The sequence below is a fragment of the Callionymus lyra genome, chromosome 6 (genome assembly GCF_982586985.1).
Source record: "Callionymus lyra chromosome 6, fCalLyr1.hap1.1, whole genome shotgun sequence".
In the NCBI taxonomy this organism is placed as follows: Eukaryota; Metazoa; Chordata; class Actinopteri; order Syngnathiformes; family Callionymidae; genus Callionymus; species Callionymus lyra.
In genome coordinates, this window is record NC_141823.1 from 12,623,723 (window position 1) to 12,641,792 (window position 18,070).

The window sequence follows — 18,070 nt, forward strand, 5'->3', positions numbered from 1 at the left end:
ATGTTAGCATTTACTATGGGATAAATAGTTGAAAATTGTTCCTAGGAGCTACTTTTAAATACTGAAAAACTTGTTTGAGATACAATTTTTGAATTATTTCATGGTATTTGAACCTTTCAAGTGCAAATTAAGAACTCGTCCGATGTTTGCGATAATGTGTCAAGCGTTTTTTGATCGCAAAATAAATGTTTTTGCTAAAAAACTTAGTTATGACACCCATTAAGAATATAAATATTTTTGATATGGATAAAATCGTGTCACAGGGACAAACATGCATGAAAACATTGTGTTTTGAGGGCATGCGGAGAGAAAGTGTAGCAGATGCGTGTTTGCAGAGATGAATGAACGCTCACTGCTCCGGTGCTGATAAACTGCCATGAATGGACGCCGTGGAGCAGACATGCCAGGTGAGGTTGTGTGTTTGTAGATTCTGACTCTGGAGCTGAAGGTGAACACACCTGTCCTCTGGCAGAATGAATTAACCGCGGAATCCACGGAAGCGTTTTTTAAAGTGAAGCGATGTGCATCCGAGTCGAAAATAATCACTTTGTAAGTCTTCCCAGTTCAACCAGACCAACATTCCTCACTGTCAATTTATTTTCCCTCCACATTATTCCCACGAGTGGATTTATGTGACGCCGGGTAAGCGGCGGCTCCTGCAATTCAATCACAGCTGGAGAGCAGAAAATATGACTTGGGTTTTATCTCGGCCTGATGTTGTGGCGAGAACGCTTCAGATGATGCTTCTATTTGACTGATCAATGGAGGCAGGATTTGAAACACTATTGAAACGAGTGTAAAGAAATATCTGAGGCAAACAAGAACGCAGTGAAATATCCTTTACTTTGTGTCTTAAATCAAACATAGTTTTCATTATTATGATAGATACCTCACAATTCTATTTGAGTTAAAATATCAGCTGTGAAAAATTGTTTTAACTTGTATTTGTCTTTTTCCATAATTGTTTTCTTTATCTTTATAACTCAGTCATATTATTGTTTTTCTATCAAAACATTATGATTAATAAGTATTTTAAAGTTCATGGTAACATTTTATTAGAAAGTACAGTTTCTACAGTTTTGTTCTTTGTCAATATTTTCCTGCTTTTTCATGATTTTATTCTTCGAATTTTGAGTTTAATGTTAATTTTAATGACATTTCACTTATTACATCTGGATATTTTTAATCATCTCAGAAAGATTTATTTCTTTAACACTTTTTCGCTCGAAAAATCTTAAAATAGGGTTTTTAGTTTCATGAAAATACTTTTGTTTTATGTATTTTATGTCTGTGTTATTTGTTCCTATAATATGCTTTGATATAGTTATTCTTTAAACTAGATTTTTGGTGAATATTTTTGACTGATTTAGTTGTATTTTAGTACTCTTTTTAGGACATTGGACATCAGTTACTTCCATCATATTCACCATCCAGTTCTTCATCTGGCTCTTATTCTGTTTATGTTTCTAAAATAGTCATGTAATCTATTTGAGTTGCCATTCCTGGTGCTGTACAAAAAAGAAAAAATCAGCTTTTAAGATAATGTGAAGAATCTTTTGCAATTAATCTTTATTAAGATCTATGTTTACCGATTCTTTCCCACCGTTTTTTAAAATTCTGCACCAGATTCTGACCTTCAGTCACCATGTTCGGAGCAAAGAAGCGGTGACTTGTCGATGAAATGTTTTGCGCCAAATGTCACCTGGGATTGGACCCAGCAGCCGGTGGCTCTGTCAGGTTCAGTCTCTTCTTCCTGAAAGAGGCTCCTCGCGTCTGATCCTGCATTCATGCTGTCTCTTGTCTGCTCGGCAGGAAAATGTCGCGTGGATGTGAGAGACGACACGCTGATCAAGTGTCACGTGGTGATAAAAGATTTGGTTCCATGTTATTCTCGTGAGTCTGGTGTCATGTTTCCTGCTCATGATGGAAGACAGACTTTAATAAAGTGAAGCTATCGCGCGATGAAGACGTTTAAGTGGGTAAAAGGTTGGAATAATTCACTAATACAGGAAAAACACAGGTATCTGCACCATTTCATGTTTGTGAATCTGGTGGTTAATTGACTTTAAAAATGTACAGTATATGCTCATAAAAGCAGCTGTTATAGAAACCCTTTCATAGCTTGACGTTACGTTTTGTTTTTTTAAAATGCATGTATAAAAGATCAGTTAATTCTTTCAACTTAGGCTAGGTACAGAACGCTTATTTTGAGTAAAGGTTAAAAACAAGTCTAAATAAAACAAAATAAACAGTATTTTAATCAAATGTCATATATCTGGCCCTGTTTTTTCCATTTGTCCATCCATCCTGTATATATAAGTATAATAGTTAAGTTTATTCGTATCAGGGAAAACGTACAATGTGCCTTTCAGGACGAGCAATTTCAAACGACACAATAGAAAAATAACAAACAGGTAAAATTAAACATTCTTTCAAAGATTTTGATCATATGGAGGATCTGTCCATTTTTACAAGATTAATTGTATCAGATTTAGCTTATTTGTGAAGGGAATTCATGTACGTTCCTGTCCACATATTCAATATTGTCATTTATTATCTGTACTTTGGAAGCTGAAAAAGCATTTTCCTCTATAAAATAGGTTTAGTAATTTGCAGTTCTCTATCTTCTGGGCCAGATAAAATGACTTAGTGGGCCAAATTTGAGTCTGACACAATTCTACTGTACGTGTATTTTTTTCAAACAATTTTACTCAAACATCTTCTTTAGAATCAGTTATTTGGTCACTAATGAGTGTTATGCTTCACTCATTTGTATTGTTCTGAGGAAATGACATGTTAAACAACATCATTACTTGAGAAGAGAAATAAAGCATATATAAAACCAAATATACATAACGTTACCTTATAAAATCTTGCACACCAAAGATACTGTAGTAAGTATGGAGGAAGCCAAATTAAAAAGAACAATATATTACACAATAAAGAACAAACATCTATATCATCTCATGAAAAACAATCTGCTCTTAATAAAAACTTAAAATAATGACTGTAACAAAAGATGACATACAAAGAGGTGATAATATTATTTATAATTGAGTTCAAATTAGTTCTATTTAAGTGGATAGTAAAGATAATGACAGCTGAGATTCAAGATTCAAAGATTCAAAGATTCAAGATTCAAAGCTTTTATTGTCATAGGTACTACTACCATGAAATTCTTACTTTTAACCCCCAACAAAAGTGCACAGTATAAACATATATATAAACATATATATAAACATATATATATATATATATACATAAATGTATAAATAACTATGCCCAAATAAATACATGGAAATATATATAACAACAGAAACACAATTTGAACGCAAAAAAACACAATAAAGAACATGTTCAAATAATAATAATGAAAATGGACGCTAAGAAAAAATGGGTTATATATGTTAAAACTGCGCGTCTCGTCAGGTGAGAAGAGCGTCAAGTGTGGCGCTGTTCTCGCAGCCTCGTGCGGTCAGATCCACTTCCACGGCGGATCCGTGCGCATCAGTCCTGCTCCTCCTCTCCTCCCACCGGCAGCAGCACCGGGATGCTCGGCGTCCCTCCGGTTCCTCCAGTTCCTCTCTGCCGCCGGAGCTCACGGGACTTTAGAATGGAGCGCAAGAGGAAACCTTCACCTGTAGATATTTAAATTCTGCGCGTCAGAAACCAAAAAAGTGGATCGTTTGGGAACATTCTGGAGATAACTACGCGAGATCCGGGCGCTTTTTTTTTCTTCTTCTTCTTCCAGCGGGCGTTTGTCGCCCTGTGATCCCGGGCGTGTTGGATCCTGCGGACCTGCATGGAGGGATGTCGGCATGGCTTGCACCAGGAGAACCAAAACTTTGGTGTCGACATGCGTGATCCTCAGCGGCATGACCAACATCGTCTGCCTGCTGTACGTCGGATGGGTCACCAACTACGTGGCCAATATTTACATTAAAGTGCCGATGCCGGTTCCGGACAGAAAGTTGGAGGAGGACAAGAGAGGAGGAGACACGATCCGGATCATGGAGAGGCTGGACCGTCTGGAGAACGTGGTGAACCAACACATCCAAGGTAGACGCTCACGCACTTCTGCACGGATGTCATGAACTTTTAATGTTCTCCAGTAACGTGATGAATACAACTGGAGCTGCTGAATAGAAACACAATATATATATATTTTTTAATTTAATTCTACAGTTTACCTGTAGATCAGTTTAGGATCCAGAGACATAACTCAGCCAGAGTGGAGATGAACATCTACAAAAATAAGATGTGACTCTCAAACATTCATTAAAAGGTTCCTATGAAATATCTTGGTCAACATTGATAAAATGTCTGCTTTATGACAGACACACTTATGTTAGAAGAAGGGAAAGAGATCTGTGAAGATATATAAGTGTTTCTGCAGTCAAGAGATCAACACTGCAATATTTATCATGAAGCTCACATAGGAGCTGCTGAAATAGATCCACTGAAACAAGAGTCGTTTCTAATCTGGAATATATCATTCATTGGACTTGGACTCGAGCAAGGAGACCAGTCGTCAAGTAATATTCAAGCTACAAATCTGAAGTTTCTCAACAGAGGTATTTGGAAAAAAAAAATTAAAAATGGAAAGTGAAATCAAACCAAAAGATAAAGAATGTTTGATAGTGAAATGTTACGCACAACAGATACAACAGTATGTTCAAAGGATGTAAAATTCAATAGTATTTTCCAAGTACATGAAAATCCAAATTAAATTGTTATAAAAAAAAGAAAAGTCAATGATACCGCTCTAAATACAAACTTAAGGTAAATTTAATAATAAGCAGTAAATTCTAATATAAGGTGTATAATAGTGAAAAACAGGTGATTCAATTATAATTTAAATCACTTTTAACTAAATGGATATTTGGTATCATTTTGTGAATAAATAACATAAACTATAGTGTTTCATACATTATACGACTGTTGTGATGACTAAATGAACATATATAAAAAATGAATCATATTATACATCGATGAAGTGAAAACTCGGACTTTGATACTTAATACAAAACAAACCATGACTCCTTCATGGTAAAAAAAAATCAAAATAAACCATTGAAAACGTACTTGATAAAAATGAAAATTTTAAAATGAATAACGTCATCCATTCTTAATTGTAAAAAACAATTTACAAATCAAATACCATCTTTAAATGTTTCTATAATACTTTTTTAAACTTAAAAGCTTATTTTCTCTACTCCACAATGTTGTGTACTTTATATTCCTTTCAATTTGCCTTGAGCTGCTTTTTATTTCATTGTCACTAGATGTTGTTTAACATCAGTTTATCGTAAGAAATCAAAGCGTAACTCGGAGATCTGAAGCTGCGTTGAGCATCAACATGTCGCAGAAGAGCTTCTGGTGATTCCAGATCTGTTCATCTCTCAGTTTAAAGAACATCCACCAGTTCAAACCTCCATCTCCACAAACAGACGTCCACTTAGTCTTGTTCTTTACCTCATGGTATGTCAGGAATCCCTTTTCCCTCCCAAATTCCTTCAAGCCTTCTGCCACTTTGGGTGTACTGTTACTTTACGCTTGATCTCACACGGTTAATTTCTCTCCGCTGAGCGCTGCTGAAAGAGCTATTCCCAGCTTCACGGGGGGGCGTGTCCCAGGTCGTAGTGGCACCGCACAGAATTAAAACTCAGACAGACCTCTCGCTGTTCCCAGTCCCGCCATCTTTTCTTCAGATTGTGACCGACGACGGGCTCTATGGAGGTGCGTGGTTGTGATCACGGTGCATCTTCGAAAGTTTTCTTGATTTAAAAATCTTATTAACTTTTTCAGATTGAAGTTCTCGAGATTAAACTGAAACGGTTTCACTAGATACATTATTTTTTACGTCAAAGTAATTCCTGGTTCAGGAGTCAAAGTAAGTGGATGGTTCAGTGAATCGAATGTTGCCAAAAGACCAACAGTGTTCACTTAGGATTTAATGGTTTAATTGTATATTTAATTATTATCTTAAGTTTTGTTAGTATAACTCAAATACATATCATTGAATGTTTAAGGAAATGTTGATAATGGAAAAGGAACAGATTGTTCCATTGTGGTGGTGTTTTATAATTACCATCTGGATCCACAACTCATTTGAAGATCAGTCTCTCTGTGGTTCAGAAGGAGTCGATAGAGCTCATGGATGCCATGGATATTTGAGATACTATAAAAGAAACATTTTTTATCCAATTGTACTGATTTTTATTTTTTGTATTTGCAGTCCCACTTTAATACTATTTCATCAAACAATTACAAAACAATCAAATTATCATAGTTGGAATTCGAAGTAACAATCCAACTACATTAAAATTCAATTTTTATTGAATTATTATTTCAAGATATTTAAAAATCAAATGAGATCTGAATTGATTGGAAACAGTAAAAATGGACTATTTCACTTTATTGTATAAAGACTTCTTTTTAGAAACAACAAAAAGTTTCTTACCCCCATTGGAATACCTTTAATTTAGATGCTTTTTGCGTATTCATTTTCTGTCATTTTCCGAACTTGTCTGAAGAATCGATCTCATCGTAAAGTGAAGTTAGTCCATATTGGGTGTAATTTATTTGTTTTAATCATAGTTTTCTTCAGTTGTCATGTCTTTCATTAAAGTACATAAAACAAATGGCTAAAAATTAACTTTTCTCTCCAACTCTAATGAAATATTTTAACATGTCTTAAGTTCCATGTTTGTTTTTTTTGACTTCCTTCAAATTCTAATGACTAAACACACATGCATAGTCATGAAAGTGACTAGATTACATCGAGAACGCATCACATGTCGCTACCCAGAAACCATCAGAGCCAATCAGAGAGCGTTAATAAAGTCAGAGCCGTGACAATGTAGTACATAGTAGTAGCTAGACATTGGTATTAATACGTCTCAATTGTACTCCCTGTAAGGCAATAATATTGGGCAAAAATACATTGAAACAGTGGTTTGACGAAGCTCTTCTCTTCTTCGTTTGTTTTTTCAAGTACTTTATCTTGTGTGTGTTACAAACGACAGCTGATGTCGAACAGAAAACCTAATTAAATCACGGCAGGTCTTTGTGTGCGTCCTTAAATGCAACATCGGTCCAAAAGCTCCCAGGTCGCTCGTTCTTCAGAGACGTCTGTGGTGGACGATTAGACGCTCGGGTATCTGACACCGAGTGACAAATCACAACTAATGTGCATTAACCAGGAAGTGAAAGCGAGTGTTTGTTTGCTGCTGCACATTTTTTAAGGCTTGCCTCAGAGATTCAAATGTGTCAAATTCCCGACCCAGTTCCTATGTAATGAAATATTAATATCTCAGGTGTGTGCAACACAGGTGGCAGAAATAAATCTACATAAATAAGTGATATATACTTGTTTATAAACTTGTTTGGCTAGGCAACATATTGAGGAATATTCCTTTTTATGTGTGAAATAACTGTGTTTGCACAGTCAGCCAGTCTCATTATTTGCTGCTATAGATATTTGTTCTTTTATTATCCTGCACAAGTGTTGGTCGACGCCTGATTTAAGCTGTTGGGACATGAAATGGACCAAATTATCTTGGAATATTTTTACCATTTCTGTAAACAGTCTGTGGGGGGGAAGGGGCTGCTGTGTCGACATCCATTTATTAAGAAACAAAATCAACTACGTTGTTTACAGATGCAGTTATCATCTTCATGTATTGACTATTCTCTGCATCAACAAGCATCGTCTCTATAGGTTTGTGAGATGATATTAATAAACTCAAATACTAATACTTTTTTCAAGATACTGTAATGATATTCAACAGCGCTGAACAATATACTGTATTTTTTATCATTAGTTATTTTACGGTTTATATTTCAATAAGCATTTGGCAAGATCCCAGCGACGACTGAGGACGAGAGGATACAGTCGACTCATTTAAAGCTGATGTTTGGACACATTTTGGTTTGAAAACGAATGAAAGCAGTTACGACTTCGTCAAGAGTCATGTGGTCTGTAAATTCTGCAACACCAGAGTCAAGTACTCGACAATACTACAAATATATCCTTGTTACTACAGTATCACAATATATAGTATCGTTTCCATTGTATCGTGTCGCCAAATTCTTTCCAATACACCCCCCTAATTGTTTTTTAGATCCACGATCATTAGCAGGCCTTGCACGCTAGTAATACAACCGTTTCACTTGAATAAATGTACACAATTGTCTAGTTAGATTTCTGTGCCTGCAGGGACCGGTGGCCGCGGTGCACCAATGAACCAGCTGGAAATGCTGCATGCACTTTATTTTCGTGCAGCAACCACCAACATGAGCTCCCACATCATAGGGCATTACTGTATGTGAAAGAAATCCAATATTTACTGCTGCTGAGTCACTCGGACTGCGTCTCTGGTGTCTCGCAGGTTCTCGGGAAAGAGGCAGAAATAGCCGCTACTGTAAATGTGCAGCGGAGTTAAGTGGTCTGTTACCACGACAGCACTGCTCGGTAACGCCACTAAAAAAACCCACTGAACTTGTAGGTAGTTGACGGGCAGAGCAGGTTGATACAAGCCCACCGTCGGGGCTTCTTTCCTCTTAAATCTAAAGCAGCTGTGTGTTAAAAGATTTGCGAGGTTTTCTCAAGAATGTATTTTCAATATTTCTCCAGGTGTGTTAGCATTTATGACTCAACCCATCACAGGATCGTTTTTTATGCTCACGCTGTACCTGTTGGTTTCTTTGTCTTCATATATCGTAGTCATCTGTGAGGGAGTCTGTCGTCTCTGGACCCCCTGCAGTTCTGTCGTAACCTTTCCACGTTGTATCTCTCCTCTCGCCAAATGTCAGGTCGGATCGGATCCAGTGTCCCGTGTCCCTTTCAGGTACCCGAGAAGCAGTGGATGATGAATAGATGAATATTTTACACCTGAGCTCAGTTCGACCACCTGTAGGGCTTCACTTCTTCAAGTCTTGTGTTATGTCAGTTAGAACCCAATGTCTTTAGACTTTTGTCGAACCACAATAAGAAATGATTAACTACATGCACTGTGGACCAATTCAGTGACGGCATTATTTTGAATGGATTAAAATCAGATAAAAAATGGGAAAAATAAATGAGCAAGAAACAAATGTAAAAATACAGGTTAAAAATATTGGTTTAGGCTCCAACAAGATGGTCCCATATTTAAGTTTTTGAACTGTTTACAGGCTTACAGTATACTTTGAGTTAACTTGGCCGAAACAAGTGTCTTGACTTGTGTCTTGACGTCATTGACTTATATTAATTTAGGAAAATAATTGTCATTTTCTACCCAAAGTTCAACACCTTTAAGATAGTTGAAATCAATACATCCATAAATCATGCAGATGTCTTTCTGTGTGGCTGGTATTGAATGTCTCGTGAACTGGAACCAAATTCTTGTGAGCGCTATCAATGGATTCAAAATTCAAGTTAATCATATTTATGGGTTTGTATGATTTACAAATTTAGATTAGATTAGATTTCCTTTACTGGTCCCACAACGGGAAATTTTACAGCAGCATCAGGGGAAAAAAATACAATGAACAAGAGCACACACTTAATAAAAAACAAAAATGTAATAAAATACTTAAATAAGAATACAATAAAAATAGAATACAATTTAAGGTATTAATCTTTGTTGTGTTGAAAGACATAAGAGCATCAACTTGTTGCTGAACTTAAAAATGGTTCATACAGACCAAAGGTTACAGGTCCATGACCAGTGATTACCAGTACGTGCATTTAAAAAAAAATAATTAAAAAATAACTTTGGACGTGAAAGAGTCAAAAGCATCAAAATAAATGACAATTCATTCTGTAACAGATAGCTATTTTATGTTGTTAACTTGAATATTAACTTGTACCAAGAAGACTCACGTCTCTAGAAATGTCTATGAAACCACTGACATAATTCAAACTGTATTTCTCTGCCAGAGATCTCGCCGTCTACACCAGAGAATCCGACCCAACATGAACCCTCATGCCCTCCGAGTATGTATGAAGAATGATAAAAAAAAAAATTTAAAGTCCATGTCGTGTCAGTAGAAATATTCACCGTGGTCACTGCATTATAGGAAAGCTTTTATAAGTACAGATTTTTCTCCTCAACCCTTTTCAGACCTTGGAATGTTTGATTAAACTACCTTCGGGTCATTTTAAAGTTCTTATTAACACAGCCCTGACTCACATTGAAAAGGATTTTTGTCAGCGCCCAAGATGGCTTTTAGCAAAATATATATTGAATTATTCAATGCTCAGAGGGAAGCTAAATCTGTGCAATTAGCAGGTTTTATTTGAGCAGCGTGTGCAGCAGAAAAGAGGGGAGTGAGTCGCAGATTAACAAAGGACAGGAGTGCCGGTGTATCCTACAGTAGGTGCTGCATGCTGGAGCACGCTCCTGTCAGGTATGCAGCTATGAAGGCAACATAACTCACACATATTCTTTTCCTGGAGGGTAGAAAACCCAAATACCTTTTCAGCTCCTATTCCAAGAGAAAATAAATGGAGGGTTAGCACTTATTTGTGTTACTTTTATCATCTTTTTGTTCATTTCTTTCTTATTCGAGTACTTGAATTGTGTTTCTCACATCATTCTAAAGAATTAAACCTTTTTTTTTTCTAATCTTTTTTACCCTGCATTCCTTTACCTATAGTACAAAGTAAAGATGGAAGGACAGAGGCGTCATCCTTGTGACCAGCACTGTCATTTAAAAGGTCATTGACTTCTTTGTTCAGAAAAAATCCAGACATATGTGCTTGACCTGGACTATTTCCCCGGTTATTTAACTAAAACTTTTTTTTTCATACATATCTCAGAAACTGAATGAGAAGTTGGTTAGTAAAGGTTAACGGCTCGATGCTCCACGAATCTGTACATGATCCACGTGGGACATGAACCTTCAACCTTGTAATGCCTCCGGGCATGACTTCCCTGACATACAATTTAAAGGCAATTTAAGTGGCTGTTGTGTGTTAACACTGTCTGGTCTTGCTGTGTGGCGAGAATACATGCATAAAGTACATTTTAAACATTATTATACCAGAAGACGACACAAACTGAGTACCTTGAAATGATTAAGAAGTCATTATCATGACACTATCGTTGCATTGATTCAAAAGTAGGGACTATTTATAGTCCTCACAGCAGCCCCTGTAGTTGTGAGCTGACATATCGCTGAGGGAATTTAGGCAGATGTGATGACAGCTGATGATCAGAAGAAAAAAAAAAAGCAGAAGGAAATGAGCGGCGAGAAAAGTATATCGTCGTATTGGAACGAATTGTCTGCGAGAGGAATGTTCGCTCACGACTTCCCGAAAGTGACAGCTGCTCCATTATCATCTTTATCTTTGGCTTCTGTGTTTATAAAGCGCTCGCTTTCAGACTCTCAAGGTCATTAACGGATATTGGAGCAGGAATTGATTATGTGATCGTGGAGGAGTCATTTAAGCAAGTCGAGAGAAACCGAAAGAATTCAGCTTATTTATAGCGGAGTGGGATCGTCTGTCTGGCTGCCGGCAGCCCGTGAGCGTGGGGACGTGTGATGGGTTGTCAAGAGTAGAACAGAAACAGAAATAATCGTAGAAACTCTCGCGTTCAGAATGGAAAACGGTGACGCCGCGAATTCACCGGAGACTGAATGCTAATGAAAACAATTAATGATGCCAAGTCTTGAGGGAGAAATCTTCATAAGGAGGAGAAATTACTGATATAGCCTGATAAACTTTGGAATTGGAAATGTGTCTCTTGACGTTTAAAAATCAGCCAGTTGGCAAATGTTTGTATATCCCTTATGTTGACTCAACTTTAATAGTGTTTATCATCTTGGATATTATTTTTATATGCCTGGTCTAGGAGATAATAAACTTGCAATATAACATGAAACAGCTATAAAATGAAAATGTTATTAGACAGAAAAAGATGAGACGTATTTTTATTTATTAAAAGCTGAATAGGAGGAAATTATTTGTTGTCTTTTAAAAAAGGATAAGCTGTTAAAACTAGGATTACAAAATAAATATTTGTTTTTAAAAACATGGATATCAAGTATAAAATGGATAAAAAAATAAAAATAAATTTCTTTATGGAGATTAAATAAAAAATGATCTTGTTCATTCATTTTTAAAGAGGGTTACAGGGGGGTGGAGCATATCCCAGCTGGTTAGTTCGAGAAGCAGGGGACACCCTGGACAGTTTCCCAGACACAGACACCAGCTCTCGCTAACACTCACGCTGACAGACAATTTCTCAAAAATCATCTAAATAATTTTCAAACTATGGGTGAAAAGGGGGGAGAAAGCTCAAGGCAAGAACAGAAGGAACACGGCGTGGAATTGAACCTGCAACCTTCTTAATTTGAGGTGGTAACACTAACCTCTCTCTCTATATATATATAGATTAATAGAAGATAATAGTATAAGAGAAGTAACTGTATGTTAAAATAAAAAATAATAATAATATTTTCAAGCATTCCATGAGCGTCTCTAAACGTTAACATCAAGACTATATGACAGGAATGACGATAATATCTCCAGTCGTGCAGGTAAGGGCCACTCAGGTGCCGACAAAAGATCTCAAGTGTCTCGAGGGGCCACACATCACCCAGCGCTCATGGACAACAACGTCTCTCATTGGTCACTGATGCACGATGCGCGATGACTGCTCATCTCTAAACAATCCCACGTTCCACTGATTCAGAATGACTCACAACCAAATGCGAGACCGAACAGAACGCAGTGGGCTCTGAGTCAACTGCGGGGTCGCCATCTCCAGTCCTTCAGTGAAAGTTGTTCATATTGGAAACTGCTGCTTCTGCTCAGACTCTGATGCACTCCAGTTCTCCTGTTAATCATAATGAGCAGCGAGGCTGCGATGTCTGTTTCGGCTCATCTATTGAAAAGCTGCTTCCAATTTGTCTGTTGAAGCCACTGAGGGAAAACACTGGAGAAAACAATCATTAATACGCGGCGTCATTGTTTTGCTCATAATAGAACTTAAACAGCAGCGAGTCTGGAGGAGAAGCCTTGTTTAAGCGAGTCGTCTCTTTATTCCTCCCTCCATCTACACTTTCTACACTGAAAATACACGGCGTGAGGAAGTGCGCGGCAGCTCACGCACTATCTGAACAACTTGTTATCTTCCGTATTAACAAACACACTTTGTCTTTCCTGCCCGGTTTTCCTCCTCGTTAACTGATCCGATCTAATCGCTCGCAACACACTCCGTCAGGGAAGCAGATAAAGTTTTTGTTCAGAGCCTGAAAAGATTTACAATCAGTAAACACGATCGTTCCCACAGCAAAGAAAGAAACACTACAACGTTGGCGCTGATTAACATCATTGTTTATATGGATGTGTCTAGAAGAACGAGAACTCAAACCAACCAAGAAACCTTAGACATTATCTGATCACTATTGAATTGGTTATTTCTTAAGTCAGTAAATGTTGAAGATACAGTAAGTCCCTCATCAAGTTATTACTTTATAAATTTCTCCCCCGTCTGAAATCTTGACAAATGAGAGGTTACGAGAGTGGAGTCAATTATGACGTAATCAAGGCTTCACTCCTCCTCCAGCCAGCTGTATTCACGCCCCGCTTTGTTTATACAATGAGTCCCTTGGAGAGGGAGACTTCCGGGAATGATGACCTACGCTGACGAACCTCGTTGCTTGACCAATCACAGCAGAGTGGGAGTGGTTATGGTAAACAAGATTTCATCTCCAGAAAAAAACAACTGTTTCAAGGGGGCAGGGCTTAAGATCATGTAAATATTTCAATAAAAATATATTCCAGTAATATATAGTCCAAGATCTATTTAAGACGCACTTAAATCGACACATTAGTTTAACTTTACACATAAAGTGGGAAAGCTTTGTAACTACAGGCTTGTAGGAAGTTTAATCTCTATAGTGCTGGAATTTTAACTTCCTCATGTACGGATTAATCTCATTAACTTTTCAGAAAATCAGTTTTGTTTTAGCAAAATCTTGGTTACGTCTTGTGTATTTATGCACTAAAAGAAATTAATGTAAAAGTATTCAAATCTGAATTAATCTCTAATGTGTTTCATTGATGCAATCTAAGGCAATGGATCCAGTTAACCCTAAAATAAGTGTGTGATCAATGGTGTCTAACCTCTGTATGGACGACCTATCACAGTGACTTGCAGTCTGTGGGACTAGTCGTATGATTGGTGACAAAAAAAAGTAAACCTTCTGATGTACGCTGATGATTTCTTTTTTTTTTCCCCTGAGCATCACTAGTCTCCAACGACAGTGGAATATATATCTCTATACGGCACTGAACACAACATCATTCTTTCTGATCTGCCGCACCAAAGAGGACCAAAGAATGACTTTCCTTTTCTTTTAATCTGTCAACTATAATTATATTGATCCCTCTGCTAAAAGGTCAAATACCACAGCCAATTCCTCACAGAGGACATGACCAATGGTTGTGATGATATCAGACGACATTGTTGTTAGTTAATGTGCAGGTAAATACTCGTGCTTGCAGGTTTCATACGTGTTCAGATGTCAAAATATTAGTGATGGGCCGGTGAAGCTTCATGAAACAGTGTCATTATTTTCCACTCCATTAGAGTCCACTAGATGGCGGTCTCTGCACTATTTTCCTTTGTTTTGAACAACTGTTCTAATGAAACATCATTTCTTAAACTGATGGCGCCACCTACTGACCTCTAAACAACATGACACTGTTTCATGAAGCTTCACCAGGGCATCACTACAAAATACCACTTTTCAATACCTACGGTACATCGTTGTACAACACATAGTTGTAAGCCAACTTCCAAAAAGCTTGAAAAAAACGGCAGTTTGCATAAAATGAGGCGATAAGAATTTAGCTTAAAAGACCTAGAGTACGACTAAAATGTTTGTTAATGCACGTTACTTAACACTTTAATCTGATGTATAGATTTATGTGTTGGCGTGATGACTCTGAAAATCATTAATGTTCAGTAGACACTATTTTTTTTAAACTTTATATCAATTTCTTCCCTATTTTGCCAAGTTTTTTAGCCAGTGTTGTGAGTCTGTTGTTGTGTTGGTATTGCCATAGACCCATGGGTTGAAATAAAGATACACATATATATATATATATATATATATATATATAGTTAAGGATGATTCTGACACAAGCATAATAAAAAATAATAAAAATAATAAAAGCGATGATCTGCCTTGATGTGTTAATTAAAATCCTTGTTCATGATTAAGAAAGAAAATAAAATGTTTAAAATGTATTTAAATATCCAAAGTCTGGTTCAATAAAACACACTACAATTATTAGATTCAAGTTTAAATTTAAGAATTACTGGCTTTATTAAATAATAATATAAAATGCTATTTTTTTTTTTAGTCAACTTGGCAACTTTACACTTATTTTCAGACATGGTTGATACACAAACAAGTACCAGGTACTGGTGTTGAAATAAACGGAAGAGAACCCAACATTGAATTGACCCATTTGTCTTTGGTGTCAACGCTTTCCGACTCATACTTCTCTCCTTGAAGCAACGACAGTTTCAATCATTCCTGGATGGTCCCTCCTTCTGATGAATCATATTTATACTTACAGCAATGACACTAATCTCCGCTGGCTGAAAAAAAAGGGCCAGCAAATGTGCCTTGGCAGACCAGAAGACCAGACCAGCATCAGAATCTTATTAATCTCCAAAGAGAAATCGCTTTGTAAGAAGTCTTAAAAAGATTTCCTTTAGATGGAGATGATCATGAAAATACCTTTATTTTTCTTCCATTAATTAAATCTGAGAGGATATAGAATAATAGAACTTCTAGATTCATCATCATTTACCTCCCAACCATCAGTCGTTTCATCCGTCTTTGGATGTGAATAAATGAATAAATAGAGTTTTACAGATGAAGCTACGTAAACATTACTCCTCTATAGGAGTTTGTTACGTTTCCTGTAGCATCAATAAGCGCCGAAGACTTCCAGGAACTCGAAGCCGAGGTCGGGTCGAGGCTAACCAGTGACAATTGTCATTATCAAGCCCCGGCAGCACCGAGGGGTGGAAGGACAAGCTGGAAATGAGTTCTGAACAAGGTCTAATCTGCGGCTGATGTGTGTCGCTGATTGCTTGATGCGCTGCAAATGTGTCGCCAAGTACAATCCTTGACAAATCAGTCCAGACACACAAAAACAGGCGAAGACATACGAGAGAAACTGAGGGGGAAAGTCTCATTATGTATGGGTTAGAGCAGAAACCCAATCTGGTTCTGAAGACGATCCATCTTTAAGTGATAAAATACCCCTTAAAGTGCATGTTCTGTTATTGGGGATGATGAAAAAAGCAACATTTTTCATTCCTAGCCCGGGAAGTAAACGTGGCCTCGTGTCAGCTGCTACTGAAGCGGTGATGGATTACAGGCCGAGACAAGATGAGGCGCGAGTCAATTACAAATGACTTGAAAGCCTTTTTAATCAAAAGCAAACTGTGATTGAGATTTTCAAATTAAACTCATGATTCAATATCTGGGGTTCAAGGCTCCGATGGTTTTCCTGGGAGCCTCGCTCACGCTGACACCGATAATAACCGGAGCGGTAGTTTGAAGATGAAGACATGGTTGTTATATTGAGATAATAACCAGGTCGTACTTCTTCTTTTCTAATGGTTCACACATAAAACTGCACCTTTAATTGAAAAAAAAAAGGAGTTTTTCTCTCTTTGAGCTGAGCTAAGATAACTCACGTCTGATAGAGCTAAGATTTTAATTTAGGCACCAGTGGTTCCATGTTCGTTCATTCTTATCTCTTAATTAAAGGCCCACTGACCCACTTTCTTCTCCGCCGTCAACAAGGTTGCCGAGACGGTTCGTGGTTAATTGGACAGATGTTAGAAGCCGATTAAAATGCAGAGAGATGTTTGTAGGATGAAGGAGTGATTGAAGAACGCGAAGCTTGCTAACAGGAAGTAAATCTAGTAACAACATTGTGTCTGGATGAAAACAAAACCACTTCCATCGCACAATTTTTTACTTTGAGTATTTCGCCAGCGTCGTGCGATCGTAATGAAAACAGTTTTTATAAGATAAAACATCTGTGATTATCAGTGTCTCTCACATCAAAGCTGGAATGTGTTACATCCAAAACAATGAATTTCCAAATGAAGCCAGAAGCTGAAGTTCTGCATCAATAATAAGTTTTAATGACATCTTTACTAGAAACAAACAATTAAATGTTGATTTATCAGTGTATTCCAAGTTAAACACTTTTTTTCTATGAACGTAAAAGCTCTTTAGCTCATTCATAGTTAAATATATACATATAATTGAATATTTATATACACATTTTTAATTGTTTCTGCTAATTTTTAAATAAAAATTCAAATAATAAAGTAAATTAAAAAAAAACAACAACACGTTAATGGGTATCAAATGAGACGACTCCTGAATATTCTGGAAAATTTTAACATTTTTATTTTTTCGTTTATAGTTTATTTTAATTCAAAAGACAGCCAGAGGCTCCCGTTTTCATACTGTGTTTCTATTATCCCCCGCTGGAGCCGTGCTGAACTGAACTGATGGCTAGAGATGCACCTGTTACACAGTCAGTGGTTAGAATAGACGTGTGTTAGTTTCTTTAAACTTTTCCCATAACCACTTAAACTCATCAAATGAATATTTATTTGAATTCACTTCACTATGTTTTTCCTCTGAAAACCACAAAGATCATATATTTGAATGTCCAAATGATTGCAAACAGAACTTTTATCCTGCTATTCCCTGGAAACATGTCAGCAGGTGCATTTATTTCCTCTCTTGGATCCATCAGACGCAGAAACAGCTTTTACACGTTCTTCAGTCGTGAGTCGACACAAAAGTTACCTCTATTCATAGAGAATCTGCTCTCCAGCGATAAGAAGTGGTTACTCAACTCTCCACAACTAGGTTTTTAAAGCCATTTTCATCATTTTAGGAACTAAAAAGGTATTCTAACCCCTGGATTCACACCATTAGTGGTTGCATTGATAGTTTTGTCAAATAAAAAATTGAACTATTGCAAATTGAACTATAACAACTATAACTAACCATAACAACA

The 18,070-nt window shown here is 36.9% G+C and overlaps 1 protein-coding gene across 1 annotated transcript in view; it reads left to right on the forward strand.

Annotated features, from left to right (window-relative positions):
• Window positions 1-3,529: 3,529 nt before the first annotated feature.
• Window positions 3,530-18,070, forward strand: part of galnt18b (UDP-N-acetyl-alpha-D-galactosamine:polypeptide N-acetylgalactosaminyltransferase 18b) — a 78,842-nt gene continuing 64,301 nt past the window's right edge. Inside the window, exon 1 of the mRNA XM_087793685.1 lies at window positions 3,530-4,059. Coding sequence (XP_087649811.1) covers window positions 3,819-4,059 — 241 coding nt within the window. The 5' untranslated portion in view covers window positions 3,530-3,818. The remainder of the gene's footprint in view (window positions 4,060-18,070) is intronic.